The 24,181-nt window shown below is 39.9% G+C and overlaps 2 protein-coding genes across 30 annotated transcripts in view; one reads left to right on the top strand and one right to left on the bottom strand.

The window, feature by feature from the left end:
- Window positions 1–24,181, bottom strand: part of Cask (calcium/calmodulin dependent serine protein kinase) — a 345,044-nt gene that overhangs the window by 128,177 nt on the left and 192,686 nt on the right.
- Window positions 177–9,099, top strand: Gpr34 (G protein-coupled receptor 34). Of its 2 annotated transcripts, XM_087600602.1 has the most exons (4): window positions 177–279; window positions 747–937; window positions 1,552–1,617; window positions 7,383–9,099. In XM_087600602.1, exon 4 carries the CDS (start codon window positions 7,476–7,478, stop codon window positions 8,595–8,597), a length of 1,122 nt encoding a protein of 373 aa, XP_087456728.1. In that variant the 5' UTR covers window positions 177–279; window positions 747–937; window positions 1,552–1,617; window positions 7,383–7,475; the 3' UTR covers window positions 8,598–9,099. The 2 variants fall into 2 exon arrangements, with proteins under 2 accessions (XP_087456728.1, NP_001020096.1); NM_001024925.2 differs by lacking the exon at window positions 177–279 and having other exon boundaries at window positions 920–937; window positions 7,383–8,597.

The following is a 24,181-nucleotide window of genomic DNA, read 5'->3' as shown; positions in this document are numbered from 1 at the left end:
ACTAAAAGCTCTGGAGAATATGAGGTTCAGAAGAACATTCCCAGAAATACAATGTTAGATGAAGCCCAGGGAGTTAAATATTATTTAAACAAGGCTGCAAAGCTAGAGAATGACAATCATATTCTAAACAACAACCAAAAGGGGAAATGACACTCAAGTGCAGGGCCAGCAGTTACAGAAGAACCGATGGGGGTTAAATAGTGAACTGGGCCAGAATGGACGCTGCAGAGCCTCATCATACTTTCCTTGAAATAGGACAGAGCACCCCGGCCTACTTGGGTGAGTTTATTATCGTGCTGGGGAGGGAATAGTACTACAAATCCCACCTAGTCTCCAAATTGTAAGATGTCTTAGGAAAGAAATCCAAGGAAGATACAAAATGATACTAAAATAACAGAGAGAGCAAATAATTCAGCAAAATCAAAGAGTTAAAAAAAACCCTATTGGCAATGTTGGTATGCTTTAGGGCAGAAAGTTCATAAGTTTTCTAACAGTAGCAACTTCTAAAATGAATCCAGAAGGAAATGGAAATTCTGGGGTTGTATTCTAAAATCCATACAGGATATCACTCATCATTTCTTAGGAAAGGCAGAATCTGCTCATTTCTGCTTATATTTTACAGTTTGTTGGCATTTTAGGGGATGACTGACGTACTCCTTAGTTTAGGCTAGAAGGGACTCAGACAGAAGATGCAGTTTCCTAAAGTTCAACTTGAAGTTGTTGCTAAGAGTGGGGTCTTTTCTTAGCTCCAAACGGGGCCCAAGGGCTGTCACACTGAAAAAAGAAAGAAAAGGGGAAAAACAACTGTACCACATGTGAATATAAAAAAGAAGAGAACTCTAGCCAATTGCACCAGCACCGGATGGAAGAGTCCAGCTGACACGACCTGGTCGAGGGAGCTTTGGGTTTCCTCCTTTACTTCAGCAAAGCCTCAACTGTAAGTATGCTTTGATTTTAAAAGCCACGCACAGGAGCCTTTGTTTAGTTAAAACCTGATTATCTGAATGTCCAGAGTGTCTCAATGTGTAGTGCTGATAATGAATGCTACCAGCAAATCTTCATTTTATTAGAGTCGCTGAGTAAACTGCTTTGGACGACACCTCTGCTTTTAAAAGGAGGCTCTGTCTTTTTGGATAGAATAAGTAATAACAATAGTCACATTGTTTATTGGCATTGTGGGGTCACAATGGTTTGCAGCTATATTTGAATCAACTATAGTTATTTTCAGACGTTGTAAATTTAATTGCAATATACTACAGATTTCCTATCTTTTATCTCTTGACTTCACTCTGCTGTGCTGTCTCCCCATCTTAAATATTTTTATTATATTTTTACTATCTTATGGTACAGACCAATTACAATGTAAGTTTCATGTTTTGGAACTAAATAAAGAGAATACTTTATTCTCCTTTAAAGGAAAATAAATCACAACATACTTTAGAAAAATAATTCGAACAATTAAAAGTGGACTGTTAAATTTACAACAAAACTAAATATAGTACTAATGTCATTATTTCCCAAGTAACATGCTTTCAATTGTTCTGTATGCAGCAGTTCCTGTGACTTCTGAAGTATGGCCTGAATAGATTCAATCATTATTAGTCCATTATCATATAGGTATGTATTTCAACACATGAGATTGATAGAAACAACACCCAAATAACATGTTAGAGGGTCTTTTCTTGGCTACTGAAGGAAACCTGGGAGAGGTAGAATGGTGGCAGTCGGGGCATGAGAACTCACACAGGGCTGCAAACATAGGAACGGGTTTCCTGAGTACCAAACACTACCTGCTATTAGAGAATGAGCTGTGTGAGTTACAAGTCAGGTCCACCATGTCAACATGCTATGTTCACTTATTTCTTATCTTCACTGGCAAATTCTTATCAAACAAGTAGCTTTTGCAGTATGAATAAGCAGCCTTAAGAATAATTAGTGAACTCTAGGTGTGGTGGCGCACGCCTTTTAATCCCAGCACTCAGGAGGCAGAGGCAGGTGGATCTCCTAAGTTTGAGGGCAGCCTGGTCTACAGAGTGAGTTCCAGGATAGCCAGGGCTACTCAAAGAAACTGTCTTGACCCCCAAAATTAATGATGATAATGATGGCAGTGGCGGCAGCGGCGGTGGTGGTGGTGGTGATCAGTAAGTGAATGATACCAACACACCAGGTGACTTATAGCTGACTTACTTATTTTCTTGCATTTGCAGTATTGGATTTTGAACTCCAAGGGCTTGTGCTTGCTAAGCAACTCCTCTTCCACTTAGATATGCTCCTGGCCCTCTTTTAACTTGTTCCTTTGACGTGGGGTCTCACTAAGTTAGACAGCATTGCTGTAAACTTGTTATTGTCCTGCCCTGGACTCCCAAGGAGCTGTGATTACAGGCATACATGAGCCACTAAGTCCAGCTCCCCATTTACTTTAAAGGTGACACAAGTTAGTTACCAAATTTGAGACCGGATGTAACTTGTGAATTGTTTGATAATGACTGGCTCCTGGCTAGCTGCTCTCTGGTATGCTATGCCATGCTTCTGTTGCTGCTGAAACACATTGCTTTTGCTTTATTCTCCTTCAACTTGACACTAACAGCTCAAAAGACTTATTAGTGGTTTTGTCCAATTATTATCGATTAATTTACTTAATTTTACTTGCACATTAGAGTTGAAGAAATGGTCTTAGGATATGTTCTCTGTGCTGATATCTTCCTAGAAACATCTTGATTATCGCGCTTTGGCCCAGAAATAAGTCTGGAAGTTTTGATTAGTAATTTGATTCCATGAAGTCTGGGTGTACGTGCATACTGTTATAGACCTAGCAAGTGGAAAGATCAATTACTTTAGAGGAGCAAAGCTACACAGTACAACCTCTTCATAAAACAACTCAAGTAGCAGTAAAGGAATCCTGGTAAACTACTATTAGTTGATAGAATTCAACATTAATAAGGAAACAGTGATCAGTTATGATAGAAATGGAGTTTGCCAAATTCAGGGTCTTTCAGAGTCAGAGTGAAATCTCAACTTTGGCACGGTCACTTAAGGGTTTGAGGCCGCAATACCTATGGCTCTTTTCACGGACGTGCTACTATAACGACTCTATGGAGCCAGAGCGATGGCTCAGTGGTTAAGATCACTGACTGCTCTTTCAGAGGCCCCGAGTTCAATTCCCACATTGTGGCTCACAACCATCTGGAATGGGGTCTGATGCCCTCTACTGGTATGTCTGAAGACAGCTACAGTGTACTCAAATGCATAAAACAAATAGAAATTCTTTAAAAAGACTATATTAAAAAATTGTATCATGTGTTCAAACAGTATCTGGATCACAGTAAGTGCTAAATAAGGATTACCTAATCATTTGACCATTTAGCTCAAGTGTTCAATTTTGACCACACACTGGACACTTCTCACTGATTTTTAAACCAGTGTATCAAGCCCATTCCAGAACTATACCAGGATATCTGGGAAGAAGCTAGACATTGGTATCTTCAAAGACATGCTCATCCTCAGACTACAGTACCACTGAGAATCCCTTCTACAGAGTGCTGCAGCTCTAAATCTCTAGCTTGAAGACTTAGTAGCTAGAAGATTTAGTACCTTCCTCGCTAGACTGCTTCATTCTGCAAAAGTATTATCTCGCAAGGAGGCAATAGCTGTCTCTGCACTTTCCAGCACGTCCTTGCTTTGCTTTCTGTACGCATGAATAAGGGAAGCGCATCTTCTTCATGGCCTTGCCAAACATTCATACCTATAGATTACTGTGCCTATTTCCTTACATCTACGGCAATATCTGAATTCCACTGCTCCCTGTTTGGTGCATGGTCTTTCTTAAGTATACCACTGAGGATGATAAAAAAAATTATCAACCTAGGATAGAATGCAGGTCAACAGTAGCAATTTTCATTTAAAATACCACAGATTTTTGAGTTAAACCAAAGATGGGGTTAGTTTTTGCTGATAGGGCACAGGGCACTGTGTTACTGTGAAGCACTTGAAGCTTCCAATACTTGACTTTTAACACTTTACTTTTTTTCCCAAGCTCCTTCTTTCATTCAGTAATATTTATTGGGCTAAACCCCTGGTACACAGAGAAGCAAACAAAACAAACTCAGTTCCTAACCCTAATAGGGTTTTAAATATGTCAGGAAGAAAAACTACTTACAGACGCCTATCCCAAGTCAGTCAGCTTCCTGAGTCATGTCACTTGAGTCTCCCTATCCTTTCACCTATGGATAGGATGTCTCTATCTGAGCTTCTGAGGGCTTCCTACATAACCACACACCGCAGGCTTCTCTTCCCATTACTGACAATGGACTTTGCAGTATCAGCAGCCTGCTACCTTTCCTAAATTGCTTCTTCCTTTTAAGATTTCAGCTCATAAGAACCCAGGCCTGGATGTTTCTACACGCATTGCGAAGTTTGTCTTCCTACATCGGAGACAGCCTCACCTTTTCCTTCATTCCTTTCTCCTTTCCTCCCACTACCCTTCTCTCTTTCTCAAGATGGCTTAACAGAGCTTCCTCCTCACCAGCCACTTCCTCTTCCTTGAAACCAAATCCTTCCTTCAGTCTGTGAACATTTAAAGCTGACCACTACTTTCTATTAAAAGCCTGTACTTGACTAAAATATAGTTTTAAGAGAGGCTACATTTTTTCAAATGTTTTTCTCTATATATAACATCGAATCAAGAAATTGATTACCCAAAGACAAATGTTACATGTTTACTCTCATATATAGAATCTAGATATAAAAATATAGCATGTAGAAGACATAAAAACAGAAGGAGGAGGAGGATGTGGGAGAGGAATGGGTCTAAGGGAGGGAGAACAAAGGGGAATAATGAAGGTGAAGAAACACAAAGACTGCATGTTTTCTTTCATGTAGATTATATAATTAATATTATGTTTCTCTACTCGTCCATCCATATGACATTAAAGCAGAGATACAATTTTGGGGAGGGAAACAGACAGATTGGCAGAGGAGAGTGGTGGGAAAGAATCTGAGCAAAGTACAAAGACACAAACGTATAAAATGTCATATTTAGTGAAATACATTTTGTATACTAACTAAAACCACTTAATTTTAAAAGGAAGCAAAAATCGAAGAATCTATTATGCAGAGATGTGATTCAGTGGTAGAATATTTACCTAGTATGTGCAAGGTTTTGGGTTCAATTTTCAGCACCAGAAAATAATGACAACACAAAAAGTTAATTATCATAATTAACATCTACCCTTTAGAGCTGGATGGTAGTGTATGCCTTTAATTCCAGTACTCAGGAGGCAGAGAAAGATGGATCTTGTGGCCAGCCTGATGTACACAGTGAGTTCTAGGACAGCCAGAATTGCATAAAGAAATGCTGTCTCAGAAAAAACAAAACAAAACAAACTACTATTTATTACTGCATTTAGGGTTTGAAAATATAGTCCTCTAAAACTGCTTAGTAAGAACAGGATCTCTGTTTTAATATTATTAATATGCAATATTGTTAATATTGGTCTTAATATCCAAGCAGTAATTAAGCAAATCTATAATGTTTAGATTGATCATTAGGTACCTATGATTTTTCCCTATGATTAATTTTTTATTAGATATTTTTATTTACATTTCAAATGTTATTCCCTTTCCTGGTTTTCTGTCCATAACCCCCATCCCATCCCCCCCTCCCCTTCTTCTATAAGGGTATTTCCCCTCTGCATCCACCCCCCTTCTTGTCTCCCCACCCTGACACTCCCCTACACTGGGGGGGGTCCAGCCTTGGCAGGACCAAGGTCTTCTCCTTCCATTGGTGCCCAACAAGGCTACCCTCTGCTACATATACAGCTGGAGCCATGGGTCTGTCCATGTGTACTCTTTGGATGGTGGTTTAGTCCCTGGGAGCTCTGGTTGCTTGAGGTACCTAGTTTTTAAAGCTAGCTTTTTTTTTTCAGTGCTGGGAACCGAACCAGGATTGCACACATACTAGAGAAGTGTTCTATCACTGAGTTACAGGGCCTAGGCTCAAAGCCAACTATTTTGAACACTTACTATATATTGGGGTTAAGTGTTTCACCTAAAAACTTTGCAGTTTTACAAGTGAGAAAAGAAGCTTAGTAATGATTTTTCCTTGATTATGAAGTTAAGTGTAATTGTGAAAGTCCTGCTTTGAAGCCTTTGATTTTTATTACACTTATTTATCTGTTTGTTTGTTTGTGACAAGCATGTGCCACCACGCACATCTGGAAGTTGGAGAATGACTTGTGGAGTCAGTTCTCCCCTTCTATCATGCAGATCCTGGAGAGCAGCTTCAGTAGTTAAGTTCAGCAGAACATTCGTTTACCTGTCTGAGCCACCTCATCTGTACTCTGCTCTAAAGTCTGTCTTACACCCACGAAAGGGATTCACAGGAAACAGGGCAGTTGCTATAAGGAAGGGATGTGAGGAGACCGGCTTGAGTTCTCCTTACATATATAATAGGTCCGTCTCAACAGTCAAATGCCTGAGAATTGTTTAATAGCGAGTAGCACTGGGAACAAGTAAAATTGACATACTTAAGAAGGTTCTAGTGCCAATCTCAAATGATATAACCCAGGGAAAAATTAATGTTTAGTTAGTTAACCTCTCATAATCTCGGAATCCATGGTACTCTTTCTCATCTATATTACTGTCCTACACTTCTAGGCTGGGAGTGGTTTATTGGCTGCTCTTTGATCTGGTTTTATTTGACCACTATGTTCTCCCGTGAAGTGTTACAGGAGTCTCTGAAAGGAGGCAGGTGTCAGCCTTGGTCTGTTCTGGAACTGCACATTTCTATAGATAGGTAATTTTAATACTGCTATATTAGTCTTAGGTGAAGAAGGAAAATTTAGGATCCTCCTTTCTATTCTTGCTATGGAAGGGTAGATCACTAGAGTGTATCTAATATACACTACATGCCACTGCATGTCAAAATGAATGAGAGAACAGAGCAGAACAGGAGGCATTCCTAAAGTCAAGCAGGATCAGCACGGGACCCAGCTCACTCATGGCTAGAAGGACCTTTATGTAAAGTTGACATTCATCCTTGAAAAATAGAAGCTGCTCTTTCTTTTGATTATTTCTAGTCCCCAAACAATATCTCTAAGGGAGATTATCATATGGTCCAATTATTTATTTTTCTTTTAGTCATTGTTTTAATATAATAAATAAAATGAACTCTGTATGCATGCCACAGCAACAGAAAAGGTTAGAGAGATCCTAACGTATTTACTGCTGCTGTGTGACGTAATAATGCTACTTACTACACATGTGTAAATAGCAAACTGAACCCTAGTAGACTAAAGTCTGAAGTGAGATCCTTATCTATGCCTTATGTTAAAGTAGCTGTTATTATCCCAGCAAATGACTCAGTGTTTGGAATTCTGTTGTAGGAAAATCTGAAGACACCAAGAAGTATAAAAAGCATGTCATTTAGCACCCTGTCCTGATAGTTACAGAAGACATTGAGAAGTTACAGTGTAACAATGACGACTACAGTTGACAGCTGGCTTTGCTCCTCTCCTGGAATGCACTTTATAACTAATGACAGTGACCAAGTCTCACAAAATTTCTCAGGAGTGTCAAATGTCACTAGCTGTCCAATGGATGAAAAATTACTGTCTACTGTGTTAACAACTTTCTACTCTGTGATATTCATCGTGGGACTGGTTGGAAACATCATTGCCCTTTATGTATTTCTGGGCATCCACCGCAAAAGAAATTCCATTCAAATTTATCTACTTAATGTGGCTGTTGCAGACCTTCTACTCATCTTCTGCCTCCCTTTCCGCATAATGTATCACATCAACCAAAATAGGTGGACACTAGGTGTGATTCTTTGCAAAGTTGTGGGGACACTATTTTACATGAACATGTACATTAGTATTATTCTGCTTGGGTTTATCAGTTTGGATCGATATATAAAAATCAACCGGTCTATACAACAAAGAAGGGCAATAACCACCAAGCAAAGTGTTTACGTTTGCTGTGTAGTCTGGACAGTTGCTCTAGCTGGATTTTTAACAATGATCATTTTGACACTGAAGAAGGGAGGGCACAATTCCACAATGTGTTTCCATTACAGAGATAAGCATAATGCAAAGGGAGAAGCGATCTTTAACTTTGCTCTTGTAGTAATGTTCTGGCTCATTTTCCTACTGATAATCCTTTCATATATTAAGATTGGCAAGAATCTACTGAGGATTTCTAAAAGGAGGTCAAAATTTCCTAACTCTGGCAAATATGCCACGACAGCCCGGAACTCCTTCATTGTACTAATCATTTTTACTATATGCTTCGTGCCTTATCATGCCTTTCGATTCATTTACATTTCTTCACAGCTAAATGCATCTTCTTGCTACTGGAAGGAAATCATTCATAAAACCAATGAGATCATGTTGGTTCTCTCCTCTTTCAACAGCTGCTTGGATCCTGTCATGTATTTCCTAATGTCCAGTAATATTCGCAAAATCATGTGTCAACTTCTTTTTAGAAGATTTCAAAGTGACACAAGCAGAAGTGAAAGCACTTCAGAATTTAAGCCAGGATATTCCTTGCATGATCTATCTGTGACGGTCAAAATGCAGTACAGCACTAAGGGTAACTGAGGCACATGCAGTAAAATGAACAACATAAACCAGCCTCTTCATTCCTTGAGGTTGGTAAAATTATGGAACAAATTCCTAGCATGTTCAAAAACCAGATCTTTAGAAGTGGTCTTTCACTTGCTTAACTGCAAAATAGTTCAAGGCAAAGAAAAGCTTACACTAATCCCTAGATTTTAGAACTATATGTAGAATCTTCACAGAATACATTGTTAAGCTAACACTTTTAACAATGGTTATAATGTTAAGTGAAGTTCATGGAATTAACAACGAAATGGATGAAATGTCATTGTTTCCTGAAGTCACTAAAGAATTACTAAAGTTAGAAACTTGATACTAATTTTAAATATGTTTAAAATTAAGTAATTTGGGGACTGAGTTGAAATGTCAGTAAACATGAGTATTACTTCAAAATCTTACATCACTTGATGCTATATTCATTTATGTCTAAATCTCTGCTAACAGATGAAATAATAAAATTCTAATAAAAGTGAGATTGCCCACTATCACTGCTTAGAAAAAAAATGTGAAGAATTTAAATACCAAATAGTCAAGCTAAAAATGTAAGCCTGGCAAAAGGAATGACTTAATGCAGATTCATAAATGATTCATCCATTTGAGTCTATCCACTCTGATAGAGTGAAGACACAGGCTATATATGTGATGATATAATCCAGCAAGTGCACTGCAAGGTGTATCTCTTATAGGAGCATGCAAATACATTCATAAGAACATATATTTAATGATACTCATAACTCAGAACAATTAAGGATGTACGAGTAAAAGCATAAAAAAGTAAATTGTGGTTTACCATATGACGTATCTTTAACATTTCAATGCAATAAATTACACACACACACACACACACATACACACACACACACACACACACACACACACACACACACACACACACACACACCAGACATGGGGACATCGCAAAAATAGTATTGTGTGGCTGGAGAAATGTGAAGCCCTGGCTGCTCTTCTGGCCTCCTGGGGCAATGTAAATACTCAAACACACTAAAAAATAGTATCATTTTCTTTATGCCCATATAAATAAAAAAGTCAAAGCATGAATGATAACATATATAACATACAGACAAATTTAAACTTAATGGTCACATGTGAAGAATTTGACACAAACATGGTCAAACCCAGGTACATAATAAGTGTTAGTCTGATAAGTTTCCGAGGGAAAGATTTTGTGACAATACAGAAAACCTGCAGGGTGAAATTAAAAGAATCAAACAGAAAACTTCATGTATGTTCAAGAACAAAGAGTAAGCTCTAAAGGGAAGGGACCCATCACTGACTCCTAGGTCAGTGTAGCTTGGCAAGTCAGAAGCAACATTTTCCAAGGAATTGAATGAACAAAGGAAGAAAGGAGAGATAGACAAATAAGGGGGTGGGGAGATATTTAAAAGAAAAAATAGTCCTAAGTAGCCTTTCCCCAGTTATTATTCTGGATAGAGCTGAAGGAACATTGTACATTGCATTCTAAACAGAAGGTATCCTTAGAGAAACTGCAAAAACTTGGCTAGTGTTTGTTTGTGTACTATTTTTCTTGCTAAACACAGAACCAGAATGCCACTGTCTAAATATGTAAAAGACTGTTGCAACAAACTCCATGGATCTATGATTAAATTTCTATCACAGAATATGGAATTTTCTTTAAAAGTCAGTATGCCTTAGCACTCTAACACTTCCAACACAGTTAGTTTTGCACCTAGATGGCAGTGACGACTACAATGACAATGACAATGACAATGACAACAACAACTACTACTTTTTTGAGAAGGAGTCTTACTATGGAGTCCTGGCTGGCCTGGAACTCACTATGTAAACCAAACTGGCCCTGAAGTCACAGACATCACATGCCTTTGCTGCCCAAATGTTGGGATTAGAGGTATGTATTATCATGTCCTGCCTAGAATACTTCTTCCAACTCGTTAAATCACTGGCTGGAAAACAATGTCATAAAGCATTACATATTGAGAATGCAGTTACGAATTAAATTGATTTAAGGCAGTAGTAGGTTCTTCTCTAAGACCTATGATCTCATTAGCCCTGGAGAACTGACTGGGTTTACGGTACCAGGCATAGTTTCCCTGCTATGGATCAAGACTTAAGGCCAATTAGAAAGCTGTTGGTTACTACCAAAATATGTGCCACTATAGCACCTTTAGACATGTTGCTATGCTGGTCATTGCTGTGGCTAATAGCTGGCACAGCTGGGTAGGACTACTGGTTGCATTCCTTTTATGGCAGCTTGTAAAGTACTGTCCAGTACTATGGAAGCTAGTCCTCAAGGGTGAAGCTTTCAGGTCAGAGCCAGTGGCATTCAAAATACTCCTTCTATCCACAGGTAAGTGGCTCTTTACCCCTCAAAGAAGCTTCTTTTGCATCAGAGACCATTACCCAAAGTACCATCTTGTCAAAATGCAGACATCAACTGATCATGGGCTGCCCAGGCCCAGCTGATACATCTACAACATAACCCATACACGTAAGGCTCAGGGAACATTGTGGAAGCGGAAAGTGAAAATATTTTAAGAACTTTCTAGATAGGGCACAGAAGGTATACCTAAGACATCTCAACAGTATGGCTGCTTATGCAAGACTTAATGACTACACCAGTTGACTTGCCAATGTGGATGAGGGAAATGTCATGGGGCCAAACCCCCAGATGAAGAAGTACAGGCAACTAATGATTGCCAAGAGAGAAAAAACTAGTCTTCCTCAGGGAGGTGCCTCTAATTGGTTATCCAATACCAAGTAATTAACCCTGAAATCATATACAACACAAGCAACATTAACCACAGTATGTTGTATTTACATATTTATACATTTACACATGTATGTGACAATAATAATTAAATGAATAAGAGGGAGTGAGGTGGAAATATAGTGGGAAGAGAGGGAGGGAGAAATGATATAATTATAATTTTAAGAAACTGCAAAAAATAACTTGGATGAGAAAAAAGCATGCAGATTTTTGATGCGCTGAATTTTATCTCAATGAGATTTGCTTGTATATAGTTAGAACTAAGTTTCATTTAGCAGTATATTTCAGACAGTGCACAAACAGGTTGAATAAAGAATGGATTAAGCAAAAGTATATCTAGAAATACAAATAACATTTGAGGATAAAAACTGGAAGCTTTCAGAACAATTAGAGGCTCATAAAAAGTGTTAAAACAATTTTAGCTGGTGTCCTGACAATGGTATCAGATAATATCTAAATGAAATTTATTAACTGTATAATTTGAAATAATGAAAACTTGGATCCTATTAGTGGTAAGGATTCTTTACCTCTTAATATCCCATTAGTAAACACAGTTTATTATCAAGAGCTGTAGAGATGGCTCAGTGGACTTGCTAGTTTATGTTTATTTGATATAAGTTAAGAGTCATCAGAGATGAGGGAGCCTCAATTGAGAAAATATCTTGAGAAAAAGATCAAGCTGTAGGATAACCTATAGGCATTTTCTTAATTAGTCATTGATAGGGGAGGGCCCAGTAGCCCAGTCCATTGTGGGTGGGGACACCCCTGGGCAGGTAGTCCTAGGTTCTATAAGAAAACAGGTTGAGAATGCCATAAGCATTACCCTCTATGGCCTCTGCTTTGGCTCCAGTCTTGAGGTTCCTGCTGTGCTTGAGTTTCTGCCCTGACTTCCTTCAATAAAGGGGTGATGTGGAGGTTCATAAGCCAAACAAACCCTTTCCTCTGCAAGTTGTTTTGGTCATGGTGTTTCATCACAGCAATGATAACCAGAGCAAATGGGCTGGGGTGCAGAGGTAGGCATATCCTGGGACTTGATGGCCAATTGACCTGGTAGATAGATGGAGTAGGGCACCTAATGTGCTCCTCTGACCTCTGCACAGAAGTACACATACAAGAACACATGTGCATGCACAAGCATACACACCACACAGACACATGCCTGAACACACTCATGCATGCCAACACACAAACTATACTAGTAGTTACTACATGTTCAGGAACATTAAAACAAAATACTCATGATTCAAGAAGTGATCTCATTATATTAAACAACGATCTCTATTAAATATTTGAAAACATTTACTAAATTAACTTATGCTAATTGTAATAAAGAAAAATTTGATTATAGTCATCCTTCCATAATGCCTTTTTTTTACTGATAGAAATTTAATTTTAAGTATTCCTTAAATTATTCTGAATCTTGAGAACAGTTCTAGAATTTTTAAAAAAACATGCTACCGACTCACTAAATTTAGGGATATTTATTACATATAATGTCTTATTGATCATTGGTGTATGTACTTAGGAAATACTGACTTTCCATCTGCTAACATAAGGCTTAGTTTTAGGTATACACAGAAAAAGGAAATTCAGAAGCACATGTTCACCTTGCAAAAGGTCTGTAGACAGAATAAGCTTCTAAATACTATTTCATATGTGCAATGCCATCTAAGGGCAACATGAGCTGCCTGGCTCCCTGAGTGACATCTCAGTGCTAAGCACTGCTGTCAGCTTTCGGAAAGCACTACGCACAGAGCCAGGTTAGATGGTGCCTGTTCCTGCCATCTTAGAAAAAGATAATTCTATATAAGCCTTGATTTTAATAAACAAATGGACTAATCCTGCTTAGACAAAAATAGAACTAATAAAATTACAACGATTTCAATCAGAGCCTATTGGAAGTTACCCAGAAAACACAAAGTAGAAAAATTTCAATAGGAATGCTGCAGAATTATTATGTTTTTAGGTTTCTAAAGTAAGTATATACTCAGCATACCTAATTTTAAAACCTTAAAGTTAAAATGCTCCAAAATCTGAAATGTTTTAAAATTTTAGATACTGGAATTTTAGGGTAGGAATGTTCAACCAGTAAAGTTTATGCAGATATTCCTGATCAGAGTAACTCTAAAATCTGAAAAACGTATAGTCCTTAACATTTCAGATAAGGGACATTTAACCTGATAATAGAAACTTACTTCACTTCTATTAAACACTCTTAGCCTTCAATTAAAAGAAAACTAGCAAACAAGGGAGCAATGTGGCGGGTGGCTGGCTCTCAGACATGGGCAGGAACTAATCAGAGGGAAACCTAAAGCTTTGTCAGTTACGGTGTACCTATTTTTGCAACGCTTCTAAGGTAACTCTTATATATCCAGCTCCCTGAGAGAAAAATCACTGAAAATAAAGGGACCATCGCAAAGAGCTGCAAGAAGGCAGAGATGGTTCAATAAATAGTGCTGAGTAAATTTCAAATAAAAAGCCAATTTATATCCTCACTTTGTACCATACCAAAGGAAATTTCAATGGAATTAAAAGTTAGTTGTAAATAAAGAAGCAATGAACATTTAAAGACATAGATGGCTAAATCATCTGTGGCTGGGAAATAGTTTTCTATTAATGCAGCGATAGCAATGATAGAGAAGTGCCCATGGTATGTCTGGGTGAATGGCTGCTGTGGTGTCTTAGTTCAGTTTGGGTTTGCAGATGAAGACTTGGTGAGCTGGTTGGGTAGCGGGAACAATGGTCATAGTTCTGGAAAACAGGTATGAGGTTTGTCCTAGACTTCCACTTTGCCTCTTATTTTCTTCCTTCCTGTTTACAAGCAACAAAATGGGAAGAAAAGTAAACATGTATTTTATATGCCTTTATCCTGCTAGTACTTCACTGGCATCATGTCACTGTGTTGTGGTGTGTCTGCAGTGGCTGTATTTAACTGAGAGAATACAAACTGATAACCTTCCATTCCACAGATTGTCTCTACTAAAACAATGTTTTTCTTTGTCATTTCACGCTACCTAAGTACACTGATAATTGCCAGGATGTCTTTTGTGTGCATACGCCTTCATGTGCATGGAGGTGTGCAGGTGCACACTGGAAGCCAGAGGTCAGCATGAAATGTTATCCTCAAACACTTTTTGCCTTATTTTTGAGACAAGGTCCCTCACTGAACCTGTAGTTCTGATCGGGCTAGACTGGCTGGCCAACAAGCCCCAGGGATCTTCCTGTCTCTGCCTCCCTACTATGTATTCTCATGCCTAAAGTTTTCATGTGGGTGCTGGGGATTAAACCCAGGTCTTACTGTTTGTGTAGCAAGCAATTAATCAACTGAGCTATTTCTCTAAGCCTCCAAGATGATAGTCACTAAGAACAGACAACCCCAACCTCCCCAAAATTTAGTACTATTAATACGTAACTCGTGCAAAAACTTATTTATCAAAACTGTATGATGCCCAAACTCCCAAACCTTCAAGACTGGCTTTCTGGCTATCATATATTTGCATATCTTGCAAGCTCTACTTGAATCTTGAAAGCTAATTCAGTGCAAACCCAGACACATGAAACTATTGTTTTTCAAAAAATTGGTATATTTTTACCTAATTTAATTTTTTTAAGTTCATAAAACATAGCAAGATGAGTTCTGGAAAAGTTATTCAGTTAAAATTCACTTTTAGCTTTGGTTACCAATTGGTTCAGGAGCAACAGTTAGCCAGTATTTATCTTATTTGGTAATTTCGCATATAAGTTTACTTTATATGTATATAAACTATGTTTTCTTTTCTTGAAACAGGAAAGTGATATATAGTATAGGCTGGTCTTGAACTTGTTATCTTACTGTTTGGTCATGCTGGGATTTTACAGGTATGCATTATTATACTTGGGTAAATATTTTTAATTAGAAACATTTTAAAAGGGAAGTTCAATCCATAGCACAATAGATAGATGCCTATGTTTCAAATGGAACAGATTTGTTTTACAGTTATGTAATAGTTGACTTGGTAGGCATGGTGGTACATGAGTCCCAGCTCTTCAGGAGACTGAGGCAAGAGGCTTGAAAACTCGAGATACAGTGAGATCAGGGCCAGCTGGGCCAACGCAGTGAGACCTTGCCTAAACAGAGAGAGTGGCGATGATACAATAATAATTCTCTAGTACCCACACGCACGATTCAAAGTTAGATATACTAAAGCTCATCTCACAGCATCCCCCAAAGTCTATTTTCTAAACATAATATACATTGTCTCAATGGATATTTTTGTCCTTTTATAACCCATATGTATAACAAGATACGCATTCTTTTTCTAAACAGCTTCCAAGTGGTGTAACTACTACTTTATCATCTTATAGGTTTCCTTTCTACAGCTATGCTTATCTATGTCGAACACAGAGCCTTTATTTCCTTTCACAGATGTAGTGTTATAGGACACAAATCAGCACGAGTTCATTTCTCCATTTCCCCTACCAACGGACACTTAGGTAGTTTCCAGTTTTTCTGTCAGTAAGAGAGGAGCAGTCTTCTGCTCACCAAGGGTCCTTGCATGGAGGTTCCTTAGAGTTGACACCTCAAGCAACAATGCCTGGCTGTGAGCCTATGCAGGTCTTCAGCCTATCCCAGTTCTGATCATTTTCCAAAGCACTTTTATTATACACCCAATCTCACAAGAAGGCAGAAGTGAGCTCTTAGCTGCCCACATCCTCACTAACCCTCACTAAGTGTGGGTTTCATCACACAAAACTTTTTATCAATCAGATGGGTGTAAGATGGGTATCTCCTTGTGGCTTCAGTGTGCACCTTCCCGATCACTAGGGCCATGTAGTGTCATTGTCTGTAAAGCTTCCTGCGTGGAGGCTTGCTCTTGGGTGAATGGTCTCTTCGTAGCTGCACTGGCCCCTCCTCCCTAGTTGCTTAGCTTTCTTTCTTTACTGCAATTGTTGAAGTACTTTTATATCTATTCTGGACCTTAATCCTTTCTTCTTTAAATGGGTCACAAAGAACTTCAACTTCTATGTGCGTATACTTAGTTTAATGGCTTCTTCTGCCAGGCAACCGTAGCGAGGACAAAACAAAAACACACAAATAAAAAAAACATTTATCAATAAATCTAGCCTATGAGACACCTAGCAATGGAGGGTACGGAGCCTGAATGGCCACCTCCTGTAGCCAGGCAACACTTCCAGTGGAGGGACTGGGACACCAACCCAGCCACAACACTTTGACCTACAATTTGTCCTGCCTACAAGATGTGCTGGGATAAAGGTAGCACATAACATGTGAGACCCATGCCATGAGATGGAGTCCACCCTTGACACTGCCTGGAGGGCCAGGAATCAGAGACCGGATAGCCCAGAGACCCAGGATAGAACCAAACATTACTGGCAAAAAAAAAAAAGGCAATGAAACTACTTCTAATGATATTCTGCCATACTCATAGGTTGGTGCCTAGCCCAGTTGTCATCAGAGAGGCAGCCAGAAATTTATGGAAACAGATGCAGAGACTCACAGCCAAACATTAGGTGGAACTCGGGGAATCCTGCAGAAATGGGGGAAAGGACTGTAGAAGCCAGAGAGATCTAGGATACTACAAGAAAATCCACAGAATCAACTATCCTGGGCTCATAGGGACCCACTGCCAGCCAGGGAGCCTATATGGGTCTGACCTTGGCCCTCTGTACATGTTACAGTTGTAACATGGGTCTTCTTGTGGAACTCCTAACAGTGGGAGCAAGGGCTGTCTCTGGCTCTGTAGCCTGCATTTGGGATCCTTTCCTTCTACTGGGTTGCCCTGTCTAGCCTTAATAGGAGAGAAGCTGACTAGTCTTACTGCAAGTTGATATACCATAGATAGTTGAAATCCATGAGAGGCCTGCTCTTTTCTGAAGAGAAATGGAGGGGGAGTGGATGGGTGGGCAGAGAGGGGAGGTGGTAGTGGGAGACCAGGAGGAAAGGAGGGAGGGGAAACTACAGTCAGGACATAAACAAACAAACAAATAATAAATCTAGCTAGTCACTAGTCTTAATATATATTCCTCAAGGATTTTAAAATTCATACATCAGATCATATTTTTGATAGCTTAGCATTTTACTTACAAATAGCACTGAGGTATCAAATGTGGGGATCCCCGAGAACATAAAAATAGAAATGTTTTCTGAGTCTTAAAACTACAAAACCTAAGCACTTGTGTATAAATATGTACAAAGTACTTTTAAGAAGCACAATGTCGTGGGAGAGAGACCTCACCGCCTGATCAGGTGGGCACTCCTGAGGCTGCACAGCGGAGGAGACCACCAACACTGCCCACCCCTGCCCACATCCCTGGCCCAAGAGGCAACTGTATAAGGCCTCTGGGTTCCCGTAGGGGAGGGCCCGGGAGCGGCAGGACCCCTGTGCCAGAGACACCGCCAGAACCTGAAGGAAACAGACCAGATAAACAGTTCTCTGCACCCAAATCCTGTGGGAGGGAGAGCTGAACCTTCAGAGAGGCAGACACGCCTGGGAAACCAGAAGAGACTGCACTCTGTGCACATCCAGACGCCAGAGGAAAACACCAAACGTCATCTGGAACCCTGGTGCACGGAGGCTCAGTAAAGAGCGGCGCAGATCTTCCCGGTTGCTGCCGCCGCGGAGAGGACTTAGGCAGTACCCCACGAGCAAACTTGAGCCTTGGAACCACAGGTAGGACCAACTTTTCCCCTGCAAGAAACCTGCCTGGTGAACTCAAGACACAGGCCCACAGGAACAGCTGAAGACCTGTAGAGAGGAAAAACTACACGCCCGAAAGCAGAACACTCTGTCCCCATAACTGGCTGAAAGAAAACAGGAAAACAGGTCTACAGCACTCCTGACACACAGGCTTATAGGACAGTCTAGCCACGGTCAGAAATAGCAGAACAAAGTAACACTAGAGATAATCTGATGGCGAGAGGCAAGCGCAGGAACCCAAGCAACAGAAACCAAGACTACATGGCATCATCGGAGCCCAATTCTCCCACCAAAGCAAACACGGAATATCCAAACACACCAGAAAAGCAAGATCTAGTTTCAAAATCATATTTGGTCATGATGCTGGAGGACTTCAAGAAAGACATAAAGAACTCCCTTAGAGAACAAGTAGAAGCCTACAGAGAGGAATCGCAAAAATCCCTGAAAGAATTCCAGGAAAACACAATCAAACAGTTGAAGGAATTAAAAATGGAAATAGAAGCAATTAAGAAAGAACACATGGAAACAACCCTGGACATAGAAAATCAAAAGAAAAGACAAGGAGCTGTAGATACAAGCTTCACCAACAGAATACAAGAGATGGAAGAGAGAATCTCGGGAGCAGAAGATTCCATAGAAATCATTGACTCAACTGTCAAAGATAATGTAAAGCAGAAAAAGCTACTGGTCCAAAACATACAGGAAATCCAGGACTCAATGAGAAGATCAAACCTAAGGATAATAGGTATAGAAGAGAGTGAAGACTCCCAGCTCAAAGGACCAGTAAATATCTTCAACAAAAACATAGAAGAAAACTTCCCTAACCTAAAAAAAGAGATACCCATAGGCATACAAGAAGCCTACAGAACTCCAAATAGATTGGACCAGAAAAGAAACACCTCCCGTCACATAATAGTCAAAACACCAAACGCACAAAATAAAGAAAGAATATTAAAAGCAGTAAGGGAAAAAGGTCAAGTAACATATAAAGGCAGACCTATCAGAATCACACCAGACTTCTCGCCAGAAACTATGAAGGCCAGAAGATCCTGGACAGATGTCATACAGACCCTAAGAGAACACAAATGCCAGCCCAGGTTACTGTATCCTGCAAAACTCTCAATTAACATAGATGGAGAAACCAAGATATTCCATGACAAAACCAAATTTACACAATATCTTTCTACAAATCCAGCACTACAAAGGATAATAAAGGGTAAAGCCCAACATAAGGAGGCAAGCTAAACCCTAGAAGAAGCAAGAAACTAATCATCTTGGCAACAAAACAAAGAGAAGAAAAGCACACAAACATAACCTCACATCCAAATATGAATATAACAGGAAGCAATAATCACTATTCCTTAATATCTCTCAACATCAATGGCCTCAACTCTCCAATAAAAAGACATAGATTGGGGGCTGGGGATTTAGCTCAGTGGTAGAGCGCTTACCTAGGAAGCGCAAGGCCCTGGGTTCGGTCCCCAGCTCCGAAAAAAAGAACCAAAAAAAAAAAGACATAGATTAACAAACTGGATACGCAATGAGGACCCTGCATTCTGCTGCCTACAGGAAACACACCTCAGAGACAAAGACAGACACTACCTCAGAGTGAAAGGCTGGAAAACAACTTTCCAAGCAAATGGTCTGAAGAAGCAAGCTGGAGTAGCCATTCTAATATCAAATAAAATCAATTTTCAATTAAAAGTCATCAAAAAAGATAAGGAAGGACACTTCATATTCATCAAAGGAAAAATCCACCAAGATGAACTCTCAATCCTCATCTTCGGTTGGTTTATATACAAGTGTGCAATTTCTAGGCTTGAAAGTAAAATGATGCTATCTGGTGCTGGATAGAGGAGCCTTATTTTTTATTATGGCAGCTTGCTATTTTTGTAACATGGTGATTTGGTTGAACACAATAAAGTACAGTAGTAACTGATCTCCCCTTCTTCCTGGATGAGTGAGGAGATGATTAAATGTTGATGTCAGCATCCTTGAGCATATTCAGATGAGCTTCTGCTTCTGTTGAAAAGGATGCTGTGTTTGATTGTGGTCCGAAGCTTTGAAGCACTACTTGGCATCTCCTTCCTTGGAGGTCTCACTGTTTAAACATAACAGATTTGATAGCTTGTTGGTAAGGTGAGGTCCAGCTTGTCTCCACTAGGTCATCTTCATGTGAATCCGGTGGTTATACGGTTTTGTTCTAGGGATATTTCATTTTTTTAATAATGGTTTTAGCTGACATTCATGGAGAGAATGAATCCTTAGAACTGTGCCACTAGTGAAAGGAAATCCTGTCTAGAGTATGTTTCCTTACAAAGCTGTGTCACACCGTCCTTTGGGCCCTCTGCTGGAAAAGTAGAATCAAGTCTCAAATAATGCCTTTTAAATTGTATCCTCTAGTATTATAGATGTAGGACAGTACTGTATCATACCTCTGTGGATGTAAAATAGCTTGTACCTGCTTTATGATACGTAGTAGTGACCGTGTTTTATCAGAGCTGTTTTTAATGATGTTGCTCAGAATGTTTTCTTTCCAGATGATGATTGAGAAGCTAATTTAAAAAAAAAATGGTGCCAGGTACCACAAGAGTAACAGAACTGTGCTGTTTTCTCGGGTTTTGTTTTTTTACTTTTTTTTTTTTAATGGAGTGTGCTGGATGTCTCTACAGTTTTGTTCAGATGACTGCAGAACCTGGAAAAGCTGTTGCTGCTGTTGATGCATAACACACTGCTATTATTGGTCTTTTTATATAAATATAAATATATATATACAGATAAAAAAAACTGCTTGAAGAAGAAAAAAAAGGGGGGGGGGGAACAAGACTACCCTTGGCAGGGAATAGAGAGGCAAAGATTAAAACAGAGACAAAGGAACACCCATTCAGAGCCTGCCCCACATGTGGCCCATACATATACAGCCACCCAATTAGACAAGATGGATGAAGCAAAGAAGTGCAGACCGACAGGAGCCGGATGTAGATCGCTCCTGAGAGACACAGCCAGAATACAGCAAATACAGAGGCAAATGCCAGCAGCAAACCACTGAACTGAGAATAGGACCCCCGTTGAAGGAATCAGAGAAAGAACTGGAAGAGCTTGAAGGGGCTTGAGACCCCTTATGAACAACAATGCCAACCAACCAGAGCTTCCAGGGACTAAGCCACTACCTAAAGACTATACATGGACTAACCCTGGACTCTGACCTCATAGGTAGCAATGAATATCCTAGTAAGAGCACCAGTGGAAGGGGAAGTCCAGGGTCCTGCTAACACTGAACCTCCAGTGAACTAGATTGTTGTGGGGAGGGCGGCAATGGGGGGAGGATGGGGAGGGGAACACCCATAAAGAAGGGGAGGGGGAGGGATTAGGGGGATGTTTGCCCGGAAACCGGGAAAGGGAATAACACTCGAAATGTATATAAGAAATACTCGTTAATAAAAAAAAAATTCAAAAAAAAAAAAAAGAAGCACAATGTCTCAGTTCAGGTGTGCTGATTAAATATTAAACATGTCTCAGGAAAGAATTAGTGGTTCACTAGAGAATAAAAGAAAATTAAGGGGAAGCTGTGCAGGGGAAATGTCAGTACTGCCTATTCCAACAGTCTAGTGGATTAGTGTTGGCCAATGAATATGGAGTGTAATCTATGACTTCATTGACGCGACCATGGGAAGAAGCCTGGTGAGGCCAAATGCAACTTAGAGCTTAAGTACACTTCAGTAAATAAGGAACGAGAGGCAGCATAATAGGCAGGCTAAAAGATTGCCTGAGTTCAAATATTTGCTCCATCATTTATAAATTGCCTTGGACACGCTCTTTCTCTTCCAGAGAAAAACATGAGTAATGGCTGGACCTCACTCAAGAGAGTTGTTAAGAGGGCTGAATGACTTAATAAAAGTACCCAGCAATCAGAAAATATTTGGTATGTTATCCAAATAGCCAAATACCAGGGAAAAGGGCGAAATTCACAGCTGGAGGTTGAGGGTAAACATGAGGTCTGGAGAGGTATACAAGGAAAGTGACTCTGGGCCAATTCTAGAAGAAACCCACAAAGTGAACTGAAGCCTAGCTTGCAATCCTAACAGCAGTATCTGGAGAGGTAGCAGATCCATTCTGTTTTATGCTAGCCAGACCATACTCTGAAACTCAGCAAGCAGACAAAGAATGTGAGGTCATCTGGAAAGACACCAGAAGCTACATTAATATGCATCTGAGCCTTGGCCTTTCTGTACAATCTGGGTCGCTGAACTAGCCACCACATTACAATGGAAAATAGCAACAAGGCCACGGCCCTAGAGATCTGCCTCAATGGTAGGAACTCAATTGAGAGGAGTAACCCTAATCCCTCTGCTGTGCTATTTTGGTTTTGTTCTTTTGGAGGCAGGAACTCTTCACATAGCCCAGGCTGGCGTTCAACATACTATTCTAGTGGTGGACTCTTCCAGGTTCAGGGATTTATAAGTGAATACCACCATGGCCAGTCTATCCTGTTTTCAAATAGTGGCCAACAGCAAGTTTCTAGATCAAAGTTCTTTATGCCTTCTGCTAATCCTGCTGGCATAGACTTTACAGAGTCCTTTAATAGCAGTTCCTTTCTCTGTTTCCTTCCTGCCTCTTTCTGGTGTCCTCCAAATGAGATTTTCTTAGCACCCTGGACACTCCCTTCTACTGTTTTCTTTTCCTGTATTCAGGAGCACCTCTTTCTCTTTCCCAGTTCGGTTTTGTCTCTGTGTCCCTACTTTTCTCTTTCAAGACCCCTTTCCCATAACTGCATTCACTCTTCTTTTCTGCACCCCCTCTCCATCTGTCAGAAGCAGAAATGCTTATCTTGATGGGGAAATTCAGCCTGTACTCAGAAGAAAAACACCGTTTCCTCTATATTTTTAAGCCAACACATTGAGCTGGCTGCAAAGGGAACTGACAGGTTTGCATGCATGCTCATATTCACTTCCCCTTTGTGGCCAGCAAGGCTTGAAAAACACAGGACACATGGGGTCAGCTCTCGTGGGTAAAGATTACATGGTTCCAAGTATGTGTGGCAATTAGGAGGAGAGGACAGCCAAGTAACACAAGTGAGTCTCCTGACCCGTTGACTGGATATTTATGATCCTCATAGTAGTGAATGGGTACAGCGCAGAGGGGTGGGAGAAGTGCTCCCTTACCCTTCTGGAAGACTCATTTTCTACATCCTTTCAGACTGTGGGACTGTAGACGTCACTGAAGGATTGAATAAACTTCTAGAACTAGCAGGACTAGATTTTTTCTTCTAGTTTTATTGCCAAGTCAGATTGATGTTCTACAAGGACAGAAACGGAATGGATATTCATAGTGGACAAAAATTACAAAGGCAATGGCCTAGATTTGTGGTACATTTGCTGTAGGTTTTAATATGAGAAGGAACCAAAGCAGTTCGACAGCTCCAGGACCTACCTGGGATATGTGAGGTCCCTTTGCAAAGCACAATTTTCTTTCCTTTGAGGAACATTGCTGAGGAAACAGTGGACTCTAAGCTACACATACCTTATTAATCCCTAGGGAGAGAGCCAGCTTACTGCACTTAAAGGAAAGAATATAAAAGCCTTGTCAGAACATCAAAAGTAAAAGCATATTAAAAGAAATATGGCAGATTCAAATGAAAATAGTGTATTCAAACTACTTTCTAAAAAGGTGATAATGGACAGGAGGAGACATTTCTTTAAGAAAAAGTGAGTTCTTTGAGTGATTTCACTTGCCAGCTCTTCTGTTTGTGAGGTGGGACGAGGGAACTGTGTATTCATGTGAGACATCCACGGAGGATGGGAGGGGTGACTGAAGATTTAGTGACAAACCAAATGTTCTCAGGGATAAAACCATGGATGTGCCCCTGCTGTAGAGAGCTGAGATGTGAGGCACCTTTAGGAGGAAGGATCAACATAGCTGATTGGCTGCTGGAGGAAGTGAGGACAGCAGAGGAGAAAGGGTATCTCTTCTAATACTTTCTTCAGAGAATTTCATTATAAGCCCTTAAGAATTTTCGACTTTTCAAACTATATCCATCAGCTGCCATAATTTTATTTTAGAAGTTAAATATCAGAAGATGATCACAAAAGTGTCCCATGCTA

This window comes from Rattus norvegicus, chromosome X (assembly GCF_021556685.1).
Source record: "Rattus norvegicus strain SHRSP/BbbUtx chromosome X, alternate assembly SHRSP_T2T, whole genome shotgun sequence".
In the NCBI taxonomy this organism is placed as follows: domain Eukaryota; kingdom Metazoa; phylum Chordata; class Mammalia; order Rodentia; family Muridae; genus Rattus; species Rattus norvegicus.
This window is presented reverse-complemented; position numbering and strand designations above follow the sequence as displayed.

Coding starts and splice junctions, on each gene's coding strand:
- Gpr34 (XM_087600602.1), top strand. CDS start 7,476: ATGACGACTACAGTTGACAGCTGGCTTTGCTCCTCTCCTGGAATGCAC.